Source organism: Propithecus coquereli, unplaced genomic scaffold (genome assembly GCF_000956105.1).
Source record: "Propithecus coquereli isolate 6110/MARCELLA unplaced genomic scaffold, Pcoq_1.0 Scaffold6, whole genome shotgun sequence".
NCBI classification, from domain to species: Eukaryota; Metazoa; Chordata; class Mammalia; order Primates; family Indriidae; genus Propithecus; species Propithecus coquereli.
In genome coordinates, this window is record NW_012151951.1 from 14,195,672 (window position 1) to 14,219,310 (window position 23,639).

A 23,639-nucleotide genomic window follows, 5' to 3' on the forward strand; every position below is an offset into this window, starting at 1 on the left:
CCCCTCCCCCCTGCCCCCTGCCCAACATCCAATAGTTGTTATTCTTAAAAATATCAAATTGGTATTAACTGATCAACGTATGTTTAACTTTTGACAAGTCTACAAAAACCTGTTGGAATTTATTGCTCTTAATCTGTAGATGAATTTAGGGAGAATTGCTCTAGTAATAATATTGTCTTCCAATTCATGAACATAGTTTATATTTCTCATTTTGAACCTATGGAGACTTGGTTTTATCAAGTGGGCCTTGAAAAGCTCGGGCTTTTTATCAAGCTCCTCTACTTTACTGGAACTCAAACTACAAAGTCTGTTTCCCCCTGCAGTGGACAACGGGTGATGTCCCTACTCAGTTATTGCAGGCTTCCAGTCATTCTCTGCTGGGCTCTGTGGTGTCTGTCTTGTGCACACACAGTTCAGGAGTCAGTCAAGGATTTGACAGTAGACTTTGGGGCTCTTTCCTCTAAGGCTTTCCCCTTTCTGTAGTTTCCCTGCTCAGCCTCCAGTCACTCTGACTGCCTCGAACTCCATCACATGACACCTCCAGGCCACAAGTCTGCAGTTTTCTGCTTGAATTTAAGTTGCATGAGCAGTATTCAGCGAGGTTTATTGTCAGGGAAAAGTCCTTAAAGCATGGCCCTCACTCAGCATGATTTCCTTCTTTTAAGGGTCAAATCCCCTCCAGTTTCTGCCAGTTTTTGGCCTTTTCCTCCTAGCGCTTTCAAATAATTTTTCTAAATATACTTTTTCAGAGTTTAATACTGTTGTCTGTGAAACGCTAGTCTCATTTAGGCCAGGCTGCCATCTTTTGCAACTGGAACCTCCTAGTCCATTTGCACTTCATATTACCATTGATGTATCTATGTAAGTTTATCTTACAAATTGGTTTTTATTTGTCCCACCTGTTCTCTATTCAGTTTTCTCTCTTGGTGACTCTTTTTTTTTTTTTTTTTTGAGATGGAGTCTCACTCTGTCACCCTGAGTAGAGTGTAGTGGCGTCATAATAGCTCACTGTAACCTCAAACTACTGAGCTCCAGTGATCCTCCTGCCTCAGCCTCCCATGTACCTGGGGCTACAGGTGGGCACCACTATGCCTGGCTAATTTTTCTATTTTCAGTAGAGATAGGGTCTTGCTCTTGCTCAGGCTGGTCTTGAACCCCTGAGTTCAAGCAATCCTCCCACCTCAGCCTCCCAGAGTGCTAGGATTACAGGTGTGAGCCATCCCGTCCAGCCCCTCCTTTTGTTTTAATCAAAATTTTTTTATTATTCTATTTTCCTTCTCAGTTATCTTGTCAGTTATGCAAAATACTTTAGTAATTTCTACTATATTTTAGAAATTCTAATATGCATCTTTAACTTAATGAAGTTTAATATAATATAAATTGGCACTTTTACTAATTTCTAGGAAATGAGGGACCTTAGAAAACTATACTCCATTTATATTTAACTCCTTCATATTTTCTTGCTATTATGGTCAGGTATTTTAATTTTAGAAATATTAATTTATTTTATTTATGTTTTTAGAGATGGAGTCTCACTGTGTTTCCCAGGTTGGGCTTGAACTCCTGGCTCAAGTGATACTCCCACTTCAGCCTCTTGAGTAGCTGGAACTATAGGTGTGTACCACATTGCCCCGCTTAATTCTGGAAATATTTAAAACACCACAATATATTATTACTGTTATTTTGTATAATCCTCATCCATTTAGATTTATGCACTTAGTTTCCTTCTTTTTCATTCTTCCTTACATTTCTGTACTGTCATTTGGGAGAATTTTTCTTCTGCTTGAAGAACTGTCTTTAATGTTCTGTAAGTCTAAATCTGCTAGTGAGAAATTCTCAAAATCACAATTTTTAAACCTTATTTGCTTTCATTTTGAGGGTTATTTTGCAGAGTGACAAGTGTTTTTGTTTGTTTGTTTTGGTGGGGAGGGTATCAGCACTTTGAATATGCTACTTCATTTTCCTTTTATTTCCCTGATTACTCTCGGCTCCTCTCTTACTTTCTCTCTGGGCTCTAGGTCTCTCAAGCTCTCACCACCTTGGTTACTCTCTGTTGTTTCCAAAAGATTAAAAATAAAATGATCCAGTTTTTCTAGTTGTTCTCAAAAGGAGATTACAAGCTAGTCCATTATTTTTTGAAACATGTATATACATACACATATATATATATAAATTTGGAAACATAAATTATATACTATAATATATACTATACACACATGTATATGTATGTGTATATGTACATTAATTCTATATTTAGTATTTTAATTTCATTTTCCAAATGTTTGTGGGTGATATACAGATATGCATGCAAGTGCTTTATTTTTAGAGTGCTTTTATATCAGCACGCATTCAGAACAAAGATGGTTAGAAGTGACCATATTAGGCACCTTTGTCTTGTTTGCATTGCTAGTTTCAACATTTCACCATGTTGATTAAATATATGATGTTTGGTGGATGATATTTGCTTTTTTTAGTGCCTTCTCTTAATACTAGATTGAGGAAATTGTCTTCTAAAACACAGTGTGCTAAGTGTTTTATTGTTAATGGAAGTTGAATTATTGTCAAAGGCTTTTTCAGATTTATCGAAGCAGTTATATGAGTTTTTAAACTTTTGTCTTTAAATATGATAAATTCAATTAATATATTTTCTAAAGCTAAACCATCCTACCATTACTGGGTGATAAATCCAACTGGATCATATAAATCACACTTTTATACATAACTCTGTGGCACTGTTGGTAAGAGTACAAATTAATATAATCATTTTTGAAAGCAGTATGACAATGTTTTTGTTTGTTGTGTTTTGTTTTAAATTGTGTCTAATTATGTTCTAAGTCCAAGCAATCCAGTCTGGATACATCACCGGGGGCTTTTCAGTCAGGTCCTTAAAGAATCCCATACAAAATTTTATTGCAGTTGATTGTATACCTGTGTGTGTAGTTGTACAGAATTAAATAGACTTTCCTGTGTATTTCTGTGAAAAGGTTAAGAAAAACGTAGTGGAGGTGTACCATGGGACACCATCCAGCAGTTAGAAACAACTTATTAGATTTATGTACAATGTAGAGGGCTATTAAAAACAGTACAAAGTGAAGAAAGTAATAAGCGTTATAAATCTTTATCACAACATTCTTTATGTAAATTTAAAATATACACACAAGGCATGATACAAAGATATACACATATACACAGTTCTATGTACACATACTTTCAAAGACACAGATTAAAAAAATCTTTGGGTTTTTCTGGCTTTGTGTATGACACATCCTGCTGCCCACCCAGGATGGCTTGCCCCCACACCAGTCCAAACTCGTCCATCTCAGGGCCCACCTCTTCGGAAAACTTTCTAGAATAACTCTAGACTACACTGATCTCTCCCACATTCTGAATTCCTGTGGTGTATTTACACATTTCCCACCCAGTCAATGTCATACATGAAATAAGGCAAAGAAATATTATAAGCTGCAAGCAGGTATTTTTGACATCCTTCTCCCTCTCTCCAAGTAGATGTTAGGTTGAGTGACTGTGTCTGTGTCTGCTCCCTATGGAGAGCTGGGCACTTTGCTGGTTGGTTACCAGGAGAGTATTTCATCTTCATGCCATGTCACAGTCAAAACCAGCCTTTCCTTGTTAGAAAGAAAGGCTTTCACTGTCATTTTTTGTTTCCCACACTTTCATTTGAACTCTCTCCGTTTTCTTCTCTTTCTTCTCCTTGAGAGAAGACCTTGGCAGAGACATAGAATTTCTTTTGCTTTGCTTCCCCTCCTTCACTGACCACAGCCAAGATTAGAGGTAGAGAAAGGCAGTCTCCATAGTTTCGCTTACTCACCTGTTTTAATGATCTCTTCCACCTGGATAGTTGGAACAGTACTTGTGAGTCCTTAACTGGCTCTTGTGGCTGTGTAAAACTTGTTTTTCTCTTGTCTGTGAATGAATTTATTTTTATCAGTCTGTATTCGCCGTCACTTGGCTTATTATTATCTTGGGGCGTAGATTTGAAGGGGCAATAAAGAATAGTGTACTTAGATGGTGATAAAATTCCACAGCCTCTTTTAACTGTATGTTCCTCAGAAATTCTTTGAGATTCCTGTTTCTATCCTCATCTTTACCAGGGACCTTTGGGAATGGAAATATCTTAGTTCTGAGACAGCAAAAGTCCTTGAAGTCATGGTGTAAAAATACCCCTGGTGACTCTATGAATAGACTTTCCTCTGAAAACCTAGAGTCTTGAGACTACACGTAAGAGAACATATCGTCAGTGGATACCAGTTTCTTTTTTCAACTTTGCTTTTTTTATGACACTTCCTTCTGGTTTCAATTTTCTTCCTCCTGAAATACATCCTTTAGTAGTTATTCTTAGACAAAGATCTATTGAGGTATATCATTAACTACATACATTTAAAGTTTATAATTTGATAAATCTGACATGTATATACATACACCCATGGAATCATCACCACGATCAGGATAGTGAATATATTCATCACCCCTAAATACTACTTTGTGCCCCTTTGTAATTCCTCCCTCTCAACTTTCCCTGCTGCCCCATCCCAAAGCAATCACTGATAGACTTTCTGTTACTAGAGATCAGTTGGTATTTTCTAGAATTTTATTTAAATGGAATCATAAAGTGTTGTGATAAATAGAAATATATATATATATATATTTTGGGGGTGCTGAGGAGGATCTGGCTTTTTTCAGTATAATTGAGATTCACTTATGTTGTTCCATGTATTAGTATTAATATAAATATTAAATAGTTGATTCCTTTTTTTACTGCTGAGCTGAGTTAGTATTCCTTCATGTGTGGATATACCATAATTTTTTATCCATTCATCTGTGATAGAAATTTGGGGGTTACTTTCAGTTTTGGGCTATTATGAAAAGGCTGCCTATGAACTATCATGTACAAGACTTTGTATGGGCATACGGATCATGCAGGATAGGATCATACAGCAGATACATGTTTAGCTTTTTAGGAAACTGCCAAACCATTTTCCATAGTAGTTGTAGATTTTGTATCTCCACCAGCATTGTATGAGAATTCCAGTTTCTCCATATCCTCACCAACATTTGCTATGGTCAGTCTTTCCACTTTTAGATATTCTAATAGATATGTAGTGGCATCCCATTGTGATTTTAATTTAACATTTCCCTAATGACAAAAAAAAAGTTTAGTGTTATTTCAGGTGCTTATTTGCAATATATCTTCCTTGGTGAAGTGTTTGTTTAAATCTTTTACTCATTTTTAAATTGGGTTGCTTGTTTTCTTGTTGAGTTTTGAGAGTTCTTTATATATTCTGGTTAAAGTCCTTTGTCTTTGCAAAGATTTTCTCTCAATTTATGGCTTACCTTTTCATTCTTTTAACAATGTCTTATGAAGGACAGATGTTTTTAATTTTGATGAAATCCAGTTTATTAATTTGTTCTTTATGGACTGTGCTTTGGTATCATATTTAAGAAATCTTTGACCAACTCAAGGTCAGAGAGATTTTCTCTTATGGCCTCTTTTAGAAGTTATGGGTTTAGATTTTACATTTAGGTTATGATTACTTTTGATTTAATTTTTGTCCTCATCATTAATTATGATGTTAGCTGTAGGTTTTCCTTAGATGCTCTTTCTTAGGTTGAGGAAGTTCCCTCACATTCCTAGTTTGCTGAGAGAGTTTTTATCAGTAGTATATATTGAATTTTGTCAAATGCTTTTTCTGCATTTATTGAGATGATAATATGATTTTTCCTTTTTAGTGTGTGGGTATGATGAATTATATTGATTTTGAATGTTAAATCAACCCTGAATTCCTGGATTAAAATCCCCTTGGCCATGATGTATTATTCCTTTAATATATTTTTGAATTCAGTTTCGTTTAGAATTTTTGCATCTACGTTCATGACGGATATCGGTCTATAGTTTTTTCTTTTCTTTCTTTCTTGAAATGTCTATGTCTGGTTTTGATATCAGGTTGTATTAGTCTGGGTTCAATTAGGAGAGAGAAACCACATAGTAATTTGAACAAGGAAAGTTTAATATGAGGAATTATAAACTATAACAGGGAATTAGAGTAATGAGGGATTGGACAGTAAGAAGTATAGAATATAGAACTGACAGATATAAGAAGCAGTTGCTAACTCTAGAGCTGAAATAGGGCACCCAAGGAAGATCCTCCATCCCCCTATCCGAGGACTGAGATCTAAACCTTGTTGGAGAGACAGTGCATAGTACTCATTGATTGTCAGAGAAAGCCCTATTGTGTCCCACCAGAAAAACTTGCTGAAAATCTGCCTTCTGGAACTTGCTAGAAATTTGCCCTCTAGAGGTGAAAGCATCTTACATTTTTTTTTTCTGTCTGAAGCACAAATACACTTATAGTCCATGAATAGTTATATAGTATATGTCTGGTATTAAAATTTCATAATGGGGGGTTGGTTAGGAAAATATGTCAAAAGAAGCTCCTTAGTAGAGTGATAACGAAAACATAGGTTGAGAAACACTGCTCTGCATGTGATGTATATTTTTTCCTCTGGCTGCTTTTAAGATATTTTTTTTTGAAACACTAATTTTTTTTTTCTTTTTTAAACAGCTTTATGGAGATACAATTCATAGACCATACAACTTACCCGTATGAAGTATACAGTGCGGTGGTATTTAGAATATTCACGGAGTTGTGCAAGCATCACCATGATCTACTTTTAGATGTTTTTATCATCCCCAAAAGAAACCCATATCCATTAGCAGTCAGTCTCCATCCCACCTCCCACATCTCAGTTTTGGGCAACGACCTACCTACTTTCTGTTTCTATAGATTTGCCTACTGTGGATGTGTGACATTAATGCAGTCATATGATATGTAGTCTTCTGCAACTGGCTTTCGCTTAACATAATGTTTTCAGGGTTCATCCATTTTGTAACATGTATCAGTACTTCATTCTTTTTTATGTGTGGATAATATCTATTGAGTGGATAATACCACATTTTGTTTGTAGTGTTTGCACGTTATAAATAATGGTGTTGTGAGCATTAGTGTACAAGTTTTATTGCAGACATGTGTTTTTGTTTCTCATGGGTATATACGCTAGATATATCCTTCCTGGGTCATATGGTAACTCTTTGTTTAACATTTTGAGGAATGCCAAAACTTTTCTAAAGTGGCTGACTCGTTTAAATTTTTCAAATTCTCCACATCCTCACCAACACTTATTATTGTCTATCTTTTTGATTATAGCCATCCTAGTGGTGTGAAGTGATATCTCATTGTGGTTTTGATTTGCATTTCTTTAATGACTAATGATGTTGAGCATCTTTTCACGGGTTTATTGGGCATTTGTGTATGATCTTTGGAGAAATGTCTATTAAAACTCTGCACATTTTTGAATTGGGCTATTTGTAGCAGTAATACTCTCCAGGGATTAGGAGGATGGGGGGGATAAACCCACAACTAAAGGACACGGGGAGCATTGTAGGGGGAAGGGCATGCCTTTAACCCTCGCTTGGGTGAGGCAAAGACATAAAGTGTAACCATAATGTTTGTACCCTCATAATACCCTGAAAAAAAAAAAGAAAGAAAGAAAAGAAAAAATACAAGAAGAGGAGCCAGGAGCAGTGGCTCATGCCTGTAATTCCAGCACATTGGAAGGCAGAGGCTGAGGCTGGAGGATTGGTTGGGGCCAGAAGTTCGAGACCAGCCTAGGTAACATAGTGAGATCTCATCTCTACAAAATATTTTTTAAAAATTAGACAGGCATGGTTGTGTACACCTGCAGTCCCAGCTACTCAGGAGGCTGATGTGGGAGGATCACTTGAGCCTAGGAGTTCAAGGCTGCAGCAGTGATCTATGATCGCACCACTACACTTTAGCCTGGGTGACCAAGACCCTGTCTCTCTTAAAACAAACAAAAAAAATACAAGAAGAAGGAATACTTCCCAACTCATTCTAGGAGGCCAGTTATTACTCTGATACCAAAATCAGATAAAAATACCACAAGAAAACTACAAACTAATATATCTTAGGACTATAAAGGGAAAAATCCTGAAAATAATACTAGCAACATGTGAAAAGGACTGTATGCCATCATCATTTGTGAATTAGTCAAGGAATGCAAAGTGGGGTTCAACACACAAAAATAAATGTAATATAGCATATTACATAGGATAAGGGACAAGAACCACATGGCTACCTTAATACTCACAGAACATCATTTCACAAACCCTAACACCATTTCATGATAACAACTCAACAAATTAGGAACTTCCACAACCTTATAAAGAGTATTTATAAGAAAACCACAGCTAACATCATACTTAATGGTAAAGAACCAAATGCTTTCTCCCTAAGATTAGGAATAAAATTGTCTACTCTTGCAACTTTTATTCAACATTGTGCTGAAAGTTCTAGCCAGGGTAATTAGGCAAGAAAAATATAATAAAAGTCATTTAAATTAGAAAGGGAAGAAGTAAAACTGTCCCTATTTGCAAATGACATAATTTTGTTTATAGAAAATACGAAGGAACTCCATCAAAATTTAAAACTTTGTATTTCAAAGGACATTAAGAAAGTGAAAAGACAATCCATAAAATGAGATGAAATATTTGCAAATCACATATCTGATAAGGATTCAGGATCCAGAATATGTTTGAATTCTTACAACTCAAACACTAGTTTTAAACAAAAGATTTCCTTTGTGTAATTTTCCTTGTGTAATTTTCTTCTTGTTTCATATGCTTTGAGTCATTGAGCTTTTTGAATCAGTTGGCTTGAAGTTTCATAAAATTTGAAAAGTTTTTGGTCATTATTTCTTCAAATACCAACAAGAAATATCATTTCTTGTCATTTGAATGCTTTTTGCCTTGAATTCTTTTTTGTCTGCTTTGTTAGAATTTGCTTGATATTTTCTTTTATCTCTCTATGTCAACTTGATTATATCATTTTGTTTTCTGTTTGCCTCTTTAAAAGAGCATAAAATAGATTTTTCTACTTATTTTGAAATAACTGTAGATTCATGGCGAGTAGCGAAGATAGTACAGAGAGGTCCCATGCACTCTTCATCCAGTTTTCCCCAATGGTTATGACTTAGAAAATTACAGTATAATATCAAAACCAGGAATTTGTCATTGGTACGATGTGTGTGTCTAGTTCTGTGTCATTTTATTACATGTGTAGATTTATGTAGTTACCACCACAATCAAGATACAGGATTGTTTCATTGCTGCAAAAATCACCTGATGCTACTCCTTTATGGTCACCCTCACCCTCCCCTCCCACTAATCCAAATCCCCGGCAATCATTAATCTGTTTTCAGTCTCTATAATTTTGTCTTTTCAAGAATGTTATATAAGTGAAATCATACAGTATTGTTTATTTCGAGATTGGCTTTTTTAACCTTGCGTAACATCTTTACATCTATCCAAGTTGTTGTTGCATGTGTCAATAGTTCATTCTCCTTTACTGTTGAATAGTATTCCACTGTATGTGTATACGATAGTTTGTATAACCATCCACCTATAAGGGGCATTTTGGTTGTTTCTGGGTTTTAGGTATTGTAAATAAAGCTACTATGAACAATTGTGTATAGATTTGGTATAAATACATCTTTTTCTTTCTCTGGGATAAATGCCCAGGTGTGCAATTGCTGGGTTATGTCATAAGTGCATATTTAGATTTTAATTTTAACCTAGTCTCTCCTTTAATTAGGAAATTTAACTCCTTTGTATGTAATATAATCACTGATATGTACAGACTTATTTCTACAATCACATTTTGTAAATCCAATTACAATGACTTGTTTTCTTTTCTCCCTATTCTTCCCTTTTATTCCCCCTCAATTATGTTTTCTTTGTTACATTTTTCTCTCCTCTGTTTGAAAATTAAATGTTTTTTATGGGCTAGTCTTAATTTTTTAAAACACAGTGAGCTTAAGCTTGTATTTTTTAAAATGTATATAGAACTCACTGACATCTAAAATTTTCCTTTGAACAGACAAATACTATTACTACACTGTTATCACTCTTCATTCTAACTTATCACTTCTGATGTTAATATCATCTAGAATATTATTTCATCCTTCAGATATATGCACTTTTTACAATCAGTGCTATTTATAGGTTTCATTCTGGCTCACCCACCTACTAACTCTTTTACAAATGGCAAATTATTCAACTTCTCTGTGCCTCTGTATCATCAGTTTCTAGGGGTATGGATCATAGGGTTGTTATGAGGACTAAATGAATTAATACATGTATAACATTTAAAAACAGTGTCTGGCACTTAGTTTAAACACTAAGTAATTATCATCAAATACTACCATCACCACCCTTACTACCACTATTTATGCTTAAGAGTAAGTTTTACATACAGCTTCACTCACAATTGTACAATATTGTTTTCCTGACTTCTTTAACCATGTTGCTTCTAAAACCTACTCCTATCTACTGGATTTATGTCTTATCTTGTTGGTGTAAATTCTTTGGCACTTCTCTCAGAAAGGGCCAATACAAGACTGAATTTTTTTTTTTTACTTCCTAAATAGTTGATAAGTTTATTTGTTGTAGAATTAGTTGAAAAATATTTTTCCTCTTAGCTTTGGTGATACTGTTCCATTGTCTTCATGCATCGAGTGTCATTGATGAATTATCAGAAGTCAAAGCTAGTATAATTCCGGATCTTTTTAGCATTTTCTCTACATCCTTGTTACTATGAAATTTTTTGCAGATCTTTTTATCTTCATCTTGCTTGGTGCTTTTAATGGCCCATGACCCTTTAATTCTTTTTTTAAAGCCCATCAACAGTATTTTAATATTACTGCTTCATGTAGTTGTCTTTTAAATCAAATAGGATAAGAAAAGAGTTACGTACAAAAATACATTTATACTGTCTTTTATAGCTACTATTTAGTTATTTTTTACCAGTACTCTTTATTTCTTCATGTGTATTGTCTCCAGTCCTTTTATTTCAGCCTGCTGGCTTCCTTGACTATTTCTTGTAGGGCAGTTCTGCAAGAGACCAATCTCATTTCTTCATCTTTTTTTTTTTTTTAAATCTGGAGATGTCTTAAATTCTCCTTCATTTTTAAATGACAGTTTTGCAGAATATGGGATTCTTGATTGAGTATGTCATCCCACTGCATTTTGGCCTCCGTGATTTCTAATGAGTAGTCAGCTCTTGGTCTTGTTAAGGATCCCTTGTTGATGAGTCACTCTCTTGTCACTGCTTTCTAGATTTTCTCTTTCTCTTTGGCTTTCGACAGTTTCACTGTGTCTAGATGCAGATTTCTTTCTGTTTATCCTATTTGGAGTTTATTAACCTTCTTGGTTGTGTAAATTAATCTTTTCCATCAAATTTGGGATATTTTTGCCCATTATTTTATCAAATGTTTTTTTCTGTCCTTATCTCTCTCCTTCTCTTCTGCTGGGACTTTCTTTGTATACACGTTGGTGTGCTTGGTGGTGTCCCACAGGTCTCTGAACCTCTTTTTTTTAATCTTCATTCTATTTTTTTCTGTTCCTAAGATTTAATAATCTCAACTGACATATCTTCAAGTTTGCAGACCCTTGTCTCTGACATTTCAGATCTTCTGGTTGAGCCCATCTAGGAGGTGTTTCATTTCAGCTATTGTACTTTTCAACTCCAGAATTCCCAATTGGTTCTTTTTTTCTCTTTCTTTATGGATATTTCTGTCTCTTTATGGATAGTCTCTATTTAGTGGGACATCATTTTCATACTTTCCTTTAATTCTTTAGACACAGTTTCCTTAATTCTTTGAACATAGTTATAGTAACTAATTTAAATTCTTAGTCTAGTAAGACCAATGCCTGGGTTCTTCAGGGACAGTTTCTACTGACTTTGTGTGGGCCATACATTCCTTTTCTTTGCATGTCTCATAATTTTTTTGTTGAAAACTGGACATTTTTAATAATATAATGTGATAATTCCAGAAATTGAATTCCCCCTTCCCCAGAGTTTTTCACTGTTGCTGTTTTTGTTGTTGCTGCTGCTATTTTTTGCTTAGTAGCTTCCTGGACTAACTATGTAAAGTCTTTGTCATGTTTGACCACTGAATTCTCTAGCCGTTAGTTTAGTGGTCATCTAATAGTTAGATAGAGAATCCTTAAATGCCTTGATCCAGTAAGTCTCCCAGGCTTTGTTGAGAGGCTCTATGTGTGTATTGGGGTGTGCCTTCATCTTTCTGGTCAGCACTTTCCAGCTCTGACTTAGCCTTCACTTCCTGCTTGCACAGCACTTCAACATCAGTGAAAGTGAGAGATTAATCACTCTTTAGCTTTCTTAGGCATCCATATAGTCCTGCACATGCACTGAAATAGTTATTCTAAATTATAATTACTCTATATTCCCAGGAACGGTTCAGAGCTTTTAAAAGCACGCGAGCATCTCATTTCTAGTTTTTCTCTTTATATTTTCTGGTGAACTTCTTGTTAGCCCCTTACTGGCTCAGGAGGCTACAGTGTCAAGCTATTACTGCCTATTGTTTTCAGCAAATGCATTGGGAACAGGGCTGTTCACACAGAATAGGTTCTGATTGCAGTTAAACAAAGAAAAGCCCTGGGAATGGAGCTTCCCCAGGGAACTGCCGGACAAGTTAAATAGTGGGGCTGACGTTTTGGGGAACTCCAAACCTGTCTGTCCCCTCCAGGGTCTGCAAGGCTTCTTATTTCACAGCTACTATGGTTGCAAGGCTGTTGATTTTCAGTTATAGCAAAGTTGGGAGAGGGAGATGTTAAAACACCACAGAGCTCACTGTTCTTAATGAGATTGAGCTTTTTTTTGGTGTAAATGTTCCTCAGATTGTTGCAAGACATTGATTAATTTTCAGAGTCCTGAAAAAGTATATTTTGATTCTTTGTTGCTAGGGTTCTGGTTATTTTTATGAAGGAATAGGTTTCTGGGGCCATGACCCTTTAATTCTGAGATCTAATATCTGTTAACTCTTCTTTCATAATTTTGATCTCATTTTCCTTTTATTCTATATTCTGGGGGAATTTTTTTTTTTTTTTCTGAGACAGAATCTCACTCTGTTGCCCGGGCTAGAGTTGAGTGCCATGGCATCAGCCTAGCTCATGGCAACCTCAGACTCTTGAACTCAAGCGATCCTCCTGCCTTAGCCTCCCAAGTACCTGGGATTATAGGCACACACCACCATTCTCAGCTAGTTTTTTTTGTTTCTATTTTTAGTTGCCCAGCTAATTTTTTCTATTTTTAGTAGAGATGGGGTCTCGTTCTTGGTCAGGGTGGTCTTGAACTCCTGAGCTCAAGCAGTCCTCCCGCCTTGGCCTCCCAGAGTGCTAGGATTATAGGCGTGAGCCACTGTGCCCAACCTCTGGGGGAATTTTTGAGCTAATATTTCATCTCTTCAGTTTATTGTTTTCATTTTGATTTTTTGCATGTCCCTCAAATTTTCCTTTATTGCATCTGTCACATTTTATTTAATAGAGATCTAGTTAACTCTAAATATGGCTACAATATCCTCTCATGTCACTCTGGTAATTAATCATACTTATTCCAAATTCTGTATCAGTGCTATTTTAACTTTATTTCTTTGGCATTTAATTTTTTTCTGATTATTGTGCTTGAGGCCCCTCAAGTATTAGTCTTTTTTAAATGATTGGTAATTTTTGGTTATGTGCTCATCTTTGCATCTGAGATTCCCTGCTAGCCTCCCTGTAAATGTTGGGTTTGTTTACTGTGATTTTCTTCTGGGAGAGTTGTTAGAAATATTTCCTGGTGCTGTGTGCCAACAGCTAGTCTTCCAAGAGTCCATGCTTTCCCTTCTCATCTTAGGGGCTATGCCTGGCACTGCTCTGTCTTTCCAACCACACATCCTCAATGCTTTCCTAGGATGTGTGGAGGGATCATACCTCCTGAATTTCTCTTTCAATCATCCCAGAGATTCCTCCTGCTCCTGATACATAAAAGTTTTGTTTTATACAAGTCTAGTCTTGAATTAATTTTGGACTGTAATTTCATACTTTAGTCCAGTCCCTTCTGATTTTTGTCTTTAAAGGTTTTCTGATATTCTCTGTTCTGTTGACGGAATCTCTTCTTCTCCTCTATCATGGTAATGAATTTTTAGAAATCTTTGCAGACTGCTTTGGGACTTACATGGGAGAGAAGGCTATAGCATATGCCAAGTCTACCATTTTGAAAAATTCCATAGTTTTTCCTATTTACTGTCATCTTTCTACTTTCTACTGTGAATCTGTTGTTCATCTTTTATCATCAGAGCCTGCCTGGTGCATAATACCTGATAAACAAAAGGTTTGCAATGAATTAGCTTTAGAATTTTAAACAAGTTCTTAGCTTTCTAAGTCAGAACTAATTCATCTATAAAATAGGAATTTAACAGTACAAACTTCTTAGGGTTTTGTGAGGATTAAGTATAATCTATCTATCTACCTATCTATGCAGTAATTTAATAGTTCTCTTGATTGGTTTCTTTCATGTTTTTCTCAGGAGCAATTTGTAATATAAAGTTACTCAGTCTCTACAAAAACTCTGTGTCCACCTTTACTGATCTCTATGATAAGAGTCATAGCAGAAGATAAAAGTACTGTTATTTCAAATATTTTCCATCAGGGAAAGTTCTCTTTTATATCAAACATAATATTCTAGGACCATTTAGTTATGCTAATTTCTGTGTGTGTAATGATTTTCACAACTGCATCTGTGATCTCTCACTCTTATTTATTAATATTACTGTCCAGAGTCAAGTTGACTTTACAGAAGTTTGTTATCTAGGATTCATCCAGTTGTTGTATCCAATCATAACAGCTAAAGGAAAAAGGATACTTAATGACTCATGACTGGGAAGTCTTAGGAATTGTCTAGCTTCAGATAAGGCTGAATCTAGGCATTCAAATGATGTAATAAAGCTTCTCTCCAAGTCTCTAGGCTCTACTGTCCTTTTTTCTTAGATTCACTCTCAGGATGACCCTTTTCATAATGCAGCAAAGACAGTCCAAATGTGCTTAAGCATCATACATGGTCTTCAGTGCTCAAGATCTCAGAATGAGAGAGACCCATTTCTTTTTAGAATTTATATTAAGTTATAGAAGCAAACCCCAACAACTCTCATCAACTGTGCTAGGACCAATCACTTATGCATGGGATAGAGTGTTTTGATGGACCAGTAGGAGCCCAAAAGAGGCAAAATCACTTGGTTGACATTTCTATTAGTATGATGTAAAGTGGAGACAGGATAGTTCTCCAGGAAAAGAGAGGCTCTCTTATCAGAAGCAGGACTAATAGGATAAAACAACAGATATTCGGAACAAGAGGCAATAAAGATGAGGGCACATAGGAAGGTGGTTCATATTTATCATCACTAATCCTGTATCTCTCTCTTGGTAAAGCTTCTCAGGAAGCTTTTCTGAAATTTTGCTTTCTTTCCATATGAGTTATGTAGGGCCCATATTTATTCATTCATTCATTTTCTTATTTAGTTACAATCATTTATTATATACCTGCAGTTGCAAACTTGAAACTAACTGGGATTTCACACATGGACTCTTAGCTCTAAAGATCAAGGATTGTTTATATGTGAATAAGATATATAGATATATTCTCTGCCCCCATGAAATGTATGATTTAGTCACAGTGTTATATGCATATAAATGCAGACACATATATAACTATTTCTAGCACACGTAGAATGGCCATATGAAAATATTGCATGAGTGCCTACAAAGAGGAGTGGTTGAGTCTGCCTACCCAGATCTGGGACTTGAAGGATGGCTGAGATCTCATTCATTGGAGAGAGCCATGAGGGATATTCTTTCCATGAAAAAGGAACAGCTTGGACGATGGATTGAATGCAGGAATATGTGGTTCATATGACCTTTACGTACTTCTGGAAACAGGAAACCCATCAAAAGGCCACTTTTAGGGCCTAATTTAGTATGGGATATGGGAGTTTAGGCTATGCTGGAAGACCACTTGTTTTACTTGTAAGTTATTTCTATAATTTCTGTAAAATATTGCCTCTCTGGTTGGATAATGAATACTTTCCAGGCAGGGAGCAAATCTTACCCATCCTTATTTTTCCAAGTGTGCCAGGCCCTTTCCAGGAACCACTTGTATCAATATCATTGTCCATGTTCCAGAAGAGCAAATATTTTTGGCAACACAAACAGTACTACTTATAACATATATCCATATTCTCCTTTCTCTCTTAAAGCTCCAGTCATCAATAGAAAATGATGAAAAACTTGATTTCTGCCCCCAAATACTTTATTTCTGAGTCAGAATATTTAAATATTTGTGATACACTTCACAGGGACTGTTGCAGGTTTAGTGAATCTTGGAGCCACTCTGACATATCATGGGTATATTCTCTTGACAGAGAACATATCTTTACTGTAGGCCATCCCATTTTTACACAAAACCATCTCATTAATGCTAAATAGGTAGCTATTGCATTTCACTTACTTCCTGATAAACGTAAAATGAGTCATTGTATTTTATTTGACACATGCAGACCGAATCCTTAATATATTCTAGACTTTGTTCCAGATGCTGTGAACAAAGAACCTAGTGAACAAACACAAGGACCTTGTTGTTAGGGAACTTAGAGTCTATTGTGAGTAGAATAGGTAAAAATCATACATACAACTAAGTTAGTGAGATTATCTTGGATGGTGATACATACACTTAATGAAAAGAAAACATGGTGATGTAATTAAGTAATTATGAATAATGGGGAGATGGAGAGACCTACTTTAAGATTGTGTGGTCAGGAAAAATTATCTGAGACTGGAGTGACAAAAAGGACCCAGCCATGGGTCATGGGAAGGAGTTTAGAAACCATTAAAGAGATTTTTTTTTTTCCTTTTTCCCCTGGGGTTGTAAAATGATCTCATTCACATCTTAAAAATTTGAATCTGGCTACTATGTGAATAACTTCTGTTTCAAGATTATAGGCAGAAAGACTAGTTATTCCAGTCCAGGAAAGAGGTATCAATGGAGATAGAGAAGAGGAGAAAGATTCTCTACATGTATTGTAAGAAAATGCAGCAGAACTTTGAAAGGAATGAGAGAAATGGATGAATCAAGGATAATTTATGACTACTGTGTGGGTCTTGGAAACATTTTTTGAATTGGAGAAGACTAGGGACAAACATATTTTGGGATACAAACCAAGAATTCTACTCTGATCATGTTGAGTTTGAGATGCCTTCGAGATAGATAAATGGGGAGTTAAATAAACAGTTGGATATGCAAGTCCTAAGCTCAGTGGAGAGATCAGAGCTAGAGACAAATATCTGGAAGTTATTGAAATCGTAGATGATACTTAAACCAGGGAGTGGATATCACCCAAAATGAGCTAGAGCAAACAAAGTAGATGTGTAGGAACGAACCCCAGGGAACTCCAACTTTAGAGGCCAAGACATGGAGGGGTATTGGCAAAGGAGAAAGGCAAAGAGTCTCTAGGGAGGCACGAGGAAAACACAAAGACAGTTGTGTCACAGAAACAAAAGAAAGTGAGTGTTTGAATAACACTTTCTCCCTCAACTACTCACCCATTGTAATTAGAATAAAATTCAAACTCCTTCCCACAGGTTACCAGGCCATCCCAGATCTAGCCCCAGCTCTTCTCTCTAACTTCTCTGGGCTCTCTCTTGTCCCTGTTGTCTCCTGGCTGTCTCCTTCCCCTCACTGTGATTCCACCTGCAGTGTTTCTCCTCTCAGATGCTTCTCCAACTGCCCTGACTAGTCACCACCATCACCACCACGCTGTCACTCTATCATGTCTGTTATATGCTTTGTTCATATGACTTGATTATGGAATCATTTTATATCTTTGTTTTTTATTATCTTCTTCCTTTGTTAGAATGTAAAATTGTTGATGGCAGAGATTTCATGTGTCTTTTGACCACTGTATCCCTAAAGATTAGAACAGTTCCTGGCACACGATAGGGACTTAATACATATTTTTGACCATCTGTGTGTATACTAGGCATTGAACTATGAATTGTGGTTCATTGGCAAATAAATAGAAACTATATTATCTCCTGCTGAAAGGAAACTGGATAAACAGACTTAAGATATCCTCTTATAATTGTTTTTTCCCAGATGAGCAAGAGTAGGTCGGGGCCAAGTGGTATCTGGGGCATGATGAAGAGCACAAAATTAAGGAAGAATATGATACCAAATTGCTTTATAATAATTACATTGCTCATCTGAAATTCTCATATCCATCACTCCTTTTTGGTCAAGTCTTGGGAAGGCCTATTAAAATGCAAATGAGGGTGATTAAAATGTTAACCTACAGTGTAGATTATAGGAACAATGTTGTTGATTATCTACCTAATGGCTTTCAAGCGTGTTTTAAACAGTGGAATGAAGTCCAATACACATACAGTTAAGAGTGGCTGATACTCTAACTGAAGTGGTAATAGGACTACTGAGTGGTAGTAGGACTGGGACTCTGTTCCACAGGCCTCTCCTGACTCCTGTCCCTCAAGGCAGTGCCCAGAGTACCACCTGTGGCACCCAGAGCTGCACAGAGCAAGGTTTGAAGATCACAAATCTTAGACTGACCCATTCATTTGGGAAAGTGAGGCCCGGAGAGCTGAAGTGACCTATCCAAAGTTTTAAAATGATGGGTAGCGACAGGATTAAAGCCCAGCTCCCTGAATTCTAGTGCACTATGCTTTAACTTGTGTTATCCACAGAGCCATAAATCCTATAAATGCTACAGAGTCAGCTTGGAGCTGTGGGAATTCCTATAGAGAGAGAAAAGTCAAAGGTTTTCAGGATCCAGGGGTCTTTGCTTAGAATTTTCTCTATGACTGGGAGAATTGCCTCACAAGACTTTTCTTCTCACTTGGAAATCATCTTAAGCTTGTCTTTGGTAGTAGAAATAAGGAAATGGGTCTTTTATTTTTCCAAATGTTTATTTTACAATTACTTTATTGCTCTGGATTTTCATGCGCCAGAGAGAAGAACTTTTACCCATAGGTGTCCTCACTTCCCATTGGTGAAGAGTGGCATGGCTCTGATCAAGAATATTCATGATCAAATATTCTGATCCATGAATATTTTTAGTACTTTTTTTTTAATCAAAAGCGATTTTATTTATTTATTTAGTTTTTTAAAATTTCAGAATATTGTCGGGGTACATCTTGGTTACATATATTGCCTTTGCATTGCCCAAGCCATGCCCATCCCCCAGTGTGCTCTGCACCCATTAGTTATGAATTTACCCATCCCCTTCTCCCCCCTCCCACCTGCCCGGCACCCTGTGAATATTACTTCCATGTGAGCACCTAAGTGTTGATCAGTTTGTACCAATTTGATGGTGAGTACATGTGGTGCTTGTTTTTCCATTCTTGTGATACTTCACTTAGTAGAATGGACTCTAGCTCCACTCAGGGCAAAGATGTGGAAACAACACAAGTGCCCATCCATACGTGAGTGAATTAATAAAATGTGGTATATGTATACCATGAAGTACTACTACTCAACCATAAAAATCAATGGTGAACTAGCACCTCTTATAGTTCCATTTTTAAGTGGAAGCCCAGGTTAGACCTTCCTGATTTAGCTTAACCGGAGGCTTATGAATCAGCAGTAGTGTAGGTTCTCTGCTCCTGCTACTTGGGAGTTCACACAGCATCTGGCCTGTTAGCAGACACTCAATAATACATTTTTTTTTTTACTGAAGTAAATGAATTTCAGACATACGTGTTATCTAACAAATATAGTTTAACAATATATTAACCTGATTTCTGACTACATATTCAGGAGGGTGTACATTATTTGTGCCATATGCAATTGTTATATCCCAGGCATCAATGAGGCCCACGTTGAGATCCTGGAAAATGTCCTTTATGGCAAGATACTGAACGTACCCATGAAAGTCACTAAAGCGCTCCACATCACTGTGCATCTCCCTGATGTTTTCTGCTTTGATGATAACCATGGTGTCTGGGCTTCTCAGAAGAAGACGCTGAACAGCCTTGTGGACGTTGAGGACCCTTCGGATAAAAACGTCAATGGGGAAGGGTCTGAAATGCTGGCCCAGAGAAATAACGATGACAGTATTTTTTTCTCCTCCAGTTCTGTCAATGGCCCGGGCGATGTACTCGATCTCTTTGACTGAATACGTTAGCGATCCAATTAAGGGGTAACCATGTTTTTGCCACTGGATGTTGATATTCCTATCCAAGTCCACAGCAAGTTGGTGCTGCAGTTTTCCAGACTCATGCAGATCCACTGACTTCAGTGCTGATGACGAATAGGCAATCCCAAAACGAAAGGAGAATAAAGTTACCATGATTGACTAGTCATAAAGTAGGAGAAAAGATTTGATCTTTATAATTAAACTAATCATGTCTGATTTATTATAGGCTTACATGAGGGGATGGTTTTGAAAATTGTTTGAACAATCAAAAGTATTATACAAATTTAAGAAATTATGTATGCCCCCTTTTAGAATCATGTGGAATCAAATGCACTGGAGATGGTAAGGTATTGCAGTAACTTCACTGGAGGTGAATAATACCTATTAATTTTGTATATTTTGTTAACTGTAGACTAAGCTCATTTGATGATGGAGAAAGGAACTTATGATGGTTTTTACATTAAAAAAAACAAGTAAACCTATTTCCCCAAATACTCTGTAAATTCCCTTAAGACTGAGATTGTATTCCTTCCTTTTGCGTTTCCTTCACATATGCATTGAATGGTACTGATTACATCATCTGTAATAATAATAGCATTACCGCTCATTTGTGAAGTCCTTTACAGTTTACGAAGCATTTAGACTGATATATCCTTTCACCTCAAAGATCCTTATATACATATTTAATTCCCGTGTTATAGAAAAGAAAACCAAGAGAGGAAATGACTTGCCCAAGATTACACAGTTAGTGACAGAATCAACATTTAAACTTGAAGTTCCTCCCAATTCTTGTGAAAATAGTCTACCTGTTCTTTTTTTTTTTTTTTTTTTTGAGACAGAGTCTCACTGTGTTGCCCGGGCTAGAGTGAGTGCCGTGGCGTCAGCCTAGCTCACAGCAACCTCAAACTCCTGGGCTCAAGCGATCCTCCTGCCTCAGCCTCCCGAGTAGCTGGGACTACAGGCATGCGCCACCATGCCCGGCTAATTTTTTTCTATATATTTTTAGTTGTCCAATTAATTTCTTTCTAATTTTAGTAGAGACGGGGTCTTGCTCTTGCTCAGGCTGGTCTCCAACTCCTGAGCTCAAACAATCCACCCGCCTCGGCCTCCCAGAGAGCTAGGATTACAGGCATGAGCCACTGCGCCCGGCCCGGTCTACCTGTTCTTGACACTTCTGAAAGTAAGCACAATATGAGTAGAATAAAATGAAGTCTTTCTGGTTTTCGTCATATCAATGAGAACCTTATCAGAATGACAGAGCCAGCTGCTTTGTAGCTGGAACTTCTGAGGGAAACGTGTAGAGAAGGATTATTGAAGCTTTGTAACATGGACCATCTTATTATAGAAGTAAAGGGCTACATTTGAAGTCTTAACCCAGTGAGGTTGGAAAACAGAGATTGGCTGGAGGAAAACTGTAGAACTATTTTCTTCACTCCGCTGCCAACTTATTTCAGTTTTCTTTTCCAAAGCACACACTGGCCATGGAATTTAACTTTTAATAAAATGTACAACAGATATTTTCCTACCACAGCTTAAAAGAAGAGTTGAAGAAGGCAGGTAACTCAATAACTCAGTACTTTATATGATTTAAGAGACCTACCATTATAGAATGTGATACCAAAGGTTATCACTAGACCCTTAATTTTGCAGATGAGGAAACTGAGGTCTCAAGGAGTGTAGTCAGTTACCAGAGGTCACAATTTAAAACCTTCCTTTCTGTTGAGAATTCTCCTTATAACGTAGAACCAAGGCCCTACCAATTTCCCCATTTTTATCAGATCAACTTCCCTTCTAAGTTTGAGATCACGAGTGGCCTCATCGCAGGAAGGCCAGGTCAAAGCCATAGCCTCTGCATTGTTCTCAGTAATGAGAGCCAGGGCCCAGGGACACAGAGGGGCAGGCAGTGATGGTTCTAGGTGAGATTGCTAAGGTCTACTAGTGCCTTCTGAGTTATTACTGGTGTGCTCTCTTGGTTTAGTAAATAGAAAAACTGGACTAGGATTCTAGCCTGACTCTGGCATTAATTATTTATGATAATAATTGCAATGGATATTATTTTGGGAGCACTTTCTATGAACCCATGTGCCTTATAATGTGTTAAATACTTTATATCCATTACTTCATTTAATCTTCAAAACAAATAACAGGTACTATTATTAGTCCTACTTGATTGATGAGGAAAATGAAGCAGGGAAAATAAATAACATGTCCAAGGTCATTGTTTCTAAGTGGCACAGTCTAGGTCTATTAGACCCCAAAGCCCATCCTTTTAACTATGCCTACCTGATGCAAAGTCACTACCTTGCTCCTGGCATCTGTCCTTTCAGATAATGATAATACTTGACACCAAAGGAACTTATTTTGTAATAAACAGGATTCTGTATGTAATGTATATGTTACCAGGAGGTACTCTTTTCATCTCTAGTTGACAGATGGGGATACTGAGGGATGGAATGGTTTTGGAACTTGTTCAAGATCACCCAGATCGGAGGAATCGGATTTTGAACCCAGCTCAGCTGGATCTAGACTCCACACCCTTAATCATCATGCCAACTATAGAAGATGGACAATTAAATATCTTAAGTTATCTTTGGCTCCATTAATAATTTTCTGAGCATGCTAGGTACATGCTAAAGTGTGAATTCTGTAGGGCTAGGGATGGAATAAACCTTTTTCTACACTGGCTCCCTTCCAGTCAATTAACGTGTTCTTTTAAAGGAAAGAACCATGTCTTATGGAAAAATTTGGTGTGTTGTGATTAGGAAATATGAAAAAGAAGACAGATTTCCCATATTCCTTTCTCCCCCTGAAATGAAAAAGAATTTTCTGAAAGGGATATGAGTAATAGCTTAGACTGAGGCATACTCTTGATACTGGTTTTGAAGTATTCCATCCACTGGCGGACTGTGGAATCTCCCAGTAGATATATGGATTTTCCTCTCAGGCATTCATTCATTTCAACTGTAGCCAAACTACAGGAGGCAGGATTCCATGTGTTTTTCCAGACATGCCCACTGGGGACTGTGGACGTCATTCCAGGCTTGCATTTCTCTTTCATTGGAACTGTTTCTTCTGCCAAAGAATCAGCAAGACAGGATCTTCTAAAACATCACATTGTCCATTGGTATTTATTAAGAGCCGTCTGTCTTTTCTAAATATCATCTTAATAGGGGATGAGGGTGGTAGTAGTGGTAGAAAAGCCTTATTAGTGTATCCTCTTAGTGGAATAGCCATTTTTTAGTAAAATTTTTCTCTGATGTGAATTTCCTAAATGATATCCATTAACGTTCGTTATAACAGCACATGCATCCTTCCAGAAAAAAAAAAAATGGTGTTTTGGGTAAAATTGAAGTATTTGTGAGCCTTCCTATGAAAGTAAAGTCATCAATTCTTGCATAGTAATGGAAGCCCAATTATTCTAGCATTTTAGCCCACTTTACCCCTGGCACTCTGTTATAGTGTCTTAAATGCCACCATCAAACTGTAAATCCTTTAAGTGAAATACA

The 23,639-nt window shown here is 36.7% G+C and overlaps 2 protein-coding genes across 3 annotated transcripts in view; both read right to left on the bottom strand.

Annotated features, from left to right (window-relative positions):
- The window catches only part of NXPE1 (neurexophilin and PC-esterase domain family, member 1), a 54,184-nt gene extending 50,263 nt beyond the window's left edge, over positions 1-3,921 (bottom strand). Inside the window, exon 1 of the mRNA XM_012659186.1 lies at positions 3,826-3,921. Within this exon, the coding sequence (XP_012514640.1) occupies position 3,826 (1 nt within the window). The 5' untranslated portion in view covers positions 3,827-3,921. The remainder of the gene's footprint in view (positions 1-3,825) is intronic.
- Positions 3,922-19,695: 15,774 nt separating this feature from the next.
- The window catches only part of NXPE4 (neurexophilin and PC-esterase domain family, member 4), a 34,679-nt gene continuing 30,735 nt past the window's right edge, over positions 19,696-23,639 (bottom strand). For both annotated transcript variants that reach the window (XM_012659183.1, XM_012659182.1), the window contains exons 4-5: positions 22,999-23,205; positions 19,696-20,237 (exon numbers count right to left, since the gene is read on the bottom strand). In XM_012659183.1, the coding sequence (XP_012514637.1) occupies positions 19,702-20,237; positions 22,999-23,205 (743 nt within the window). In that variant the 3' untranslated portion in view covers positions 19,696-19,701. The remainder of the gene's footprint in view (positions 20,238-22,998; positions 23,206-23,639) is intronic.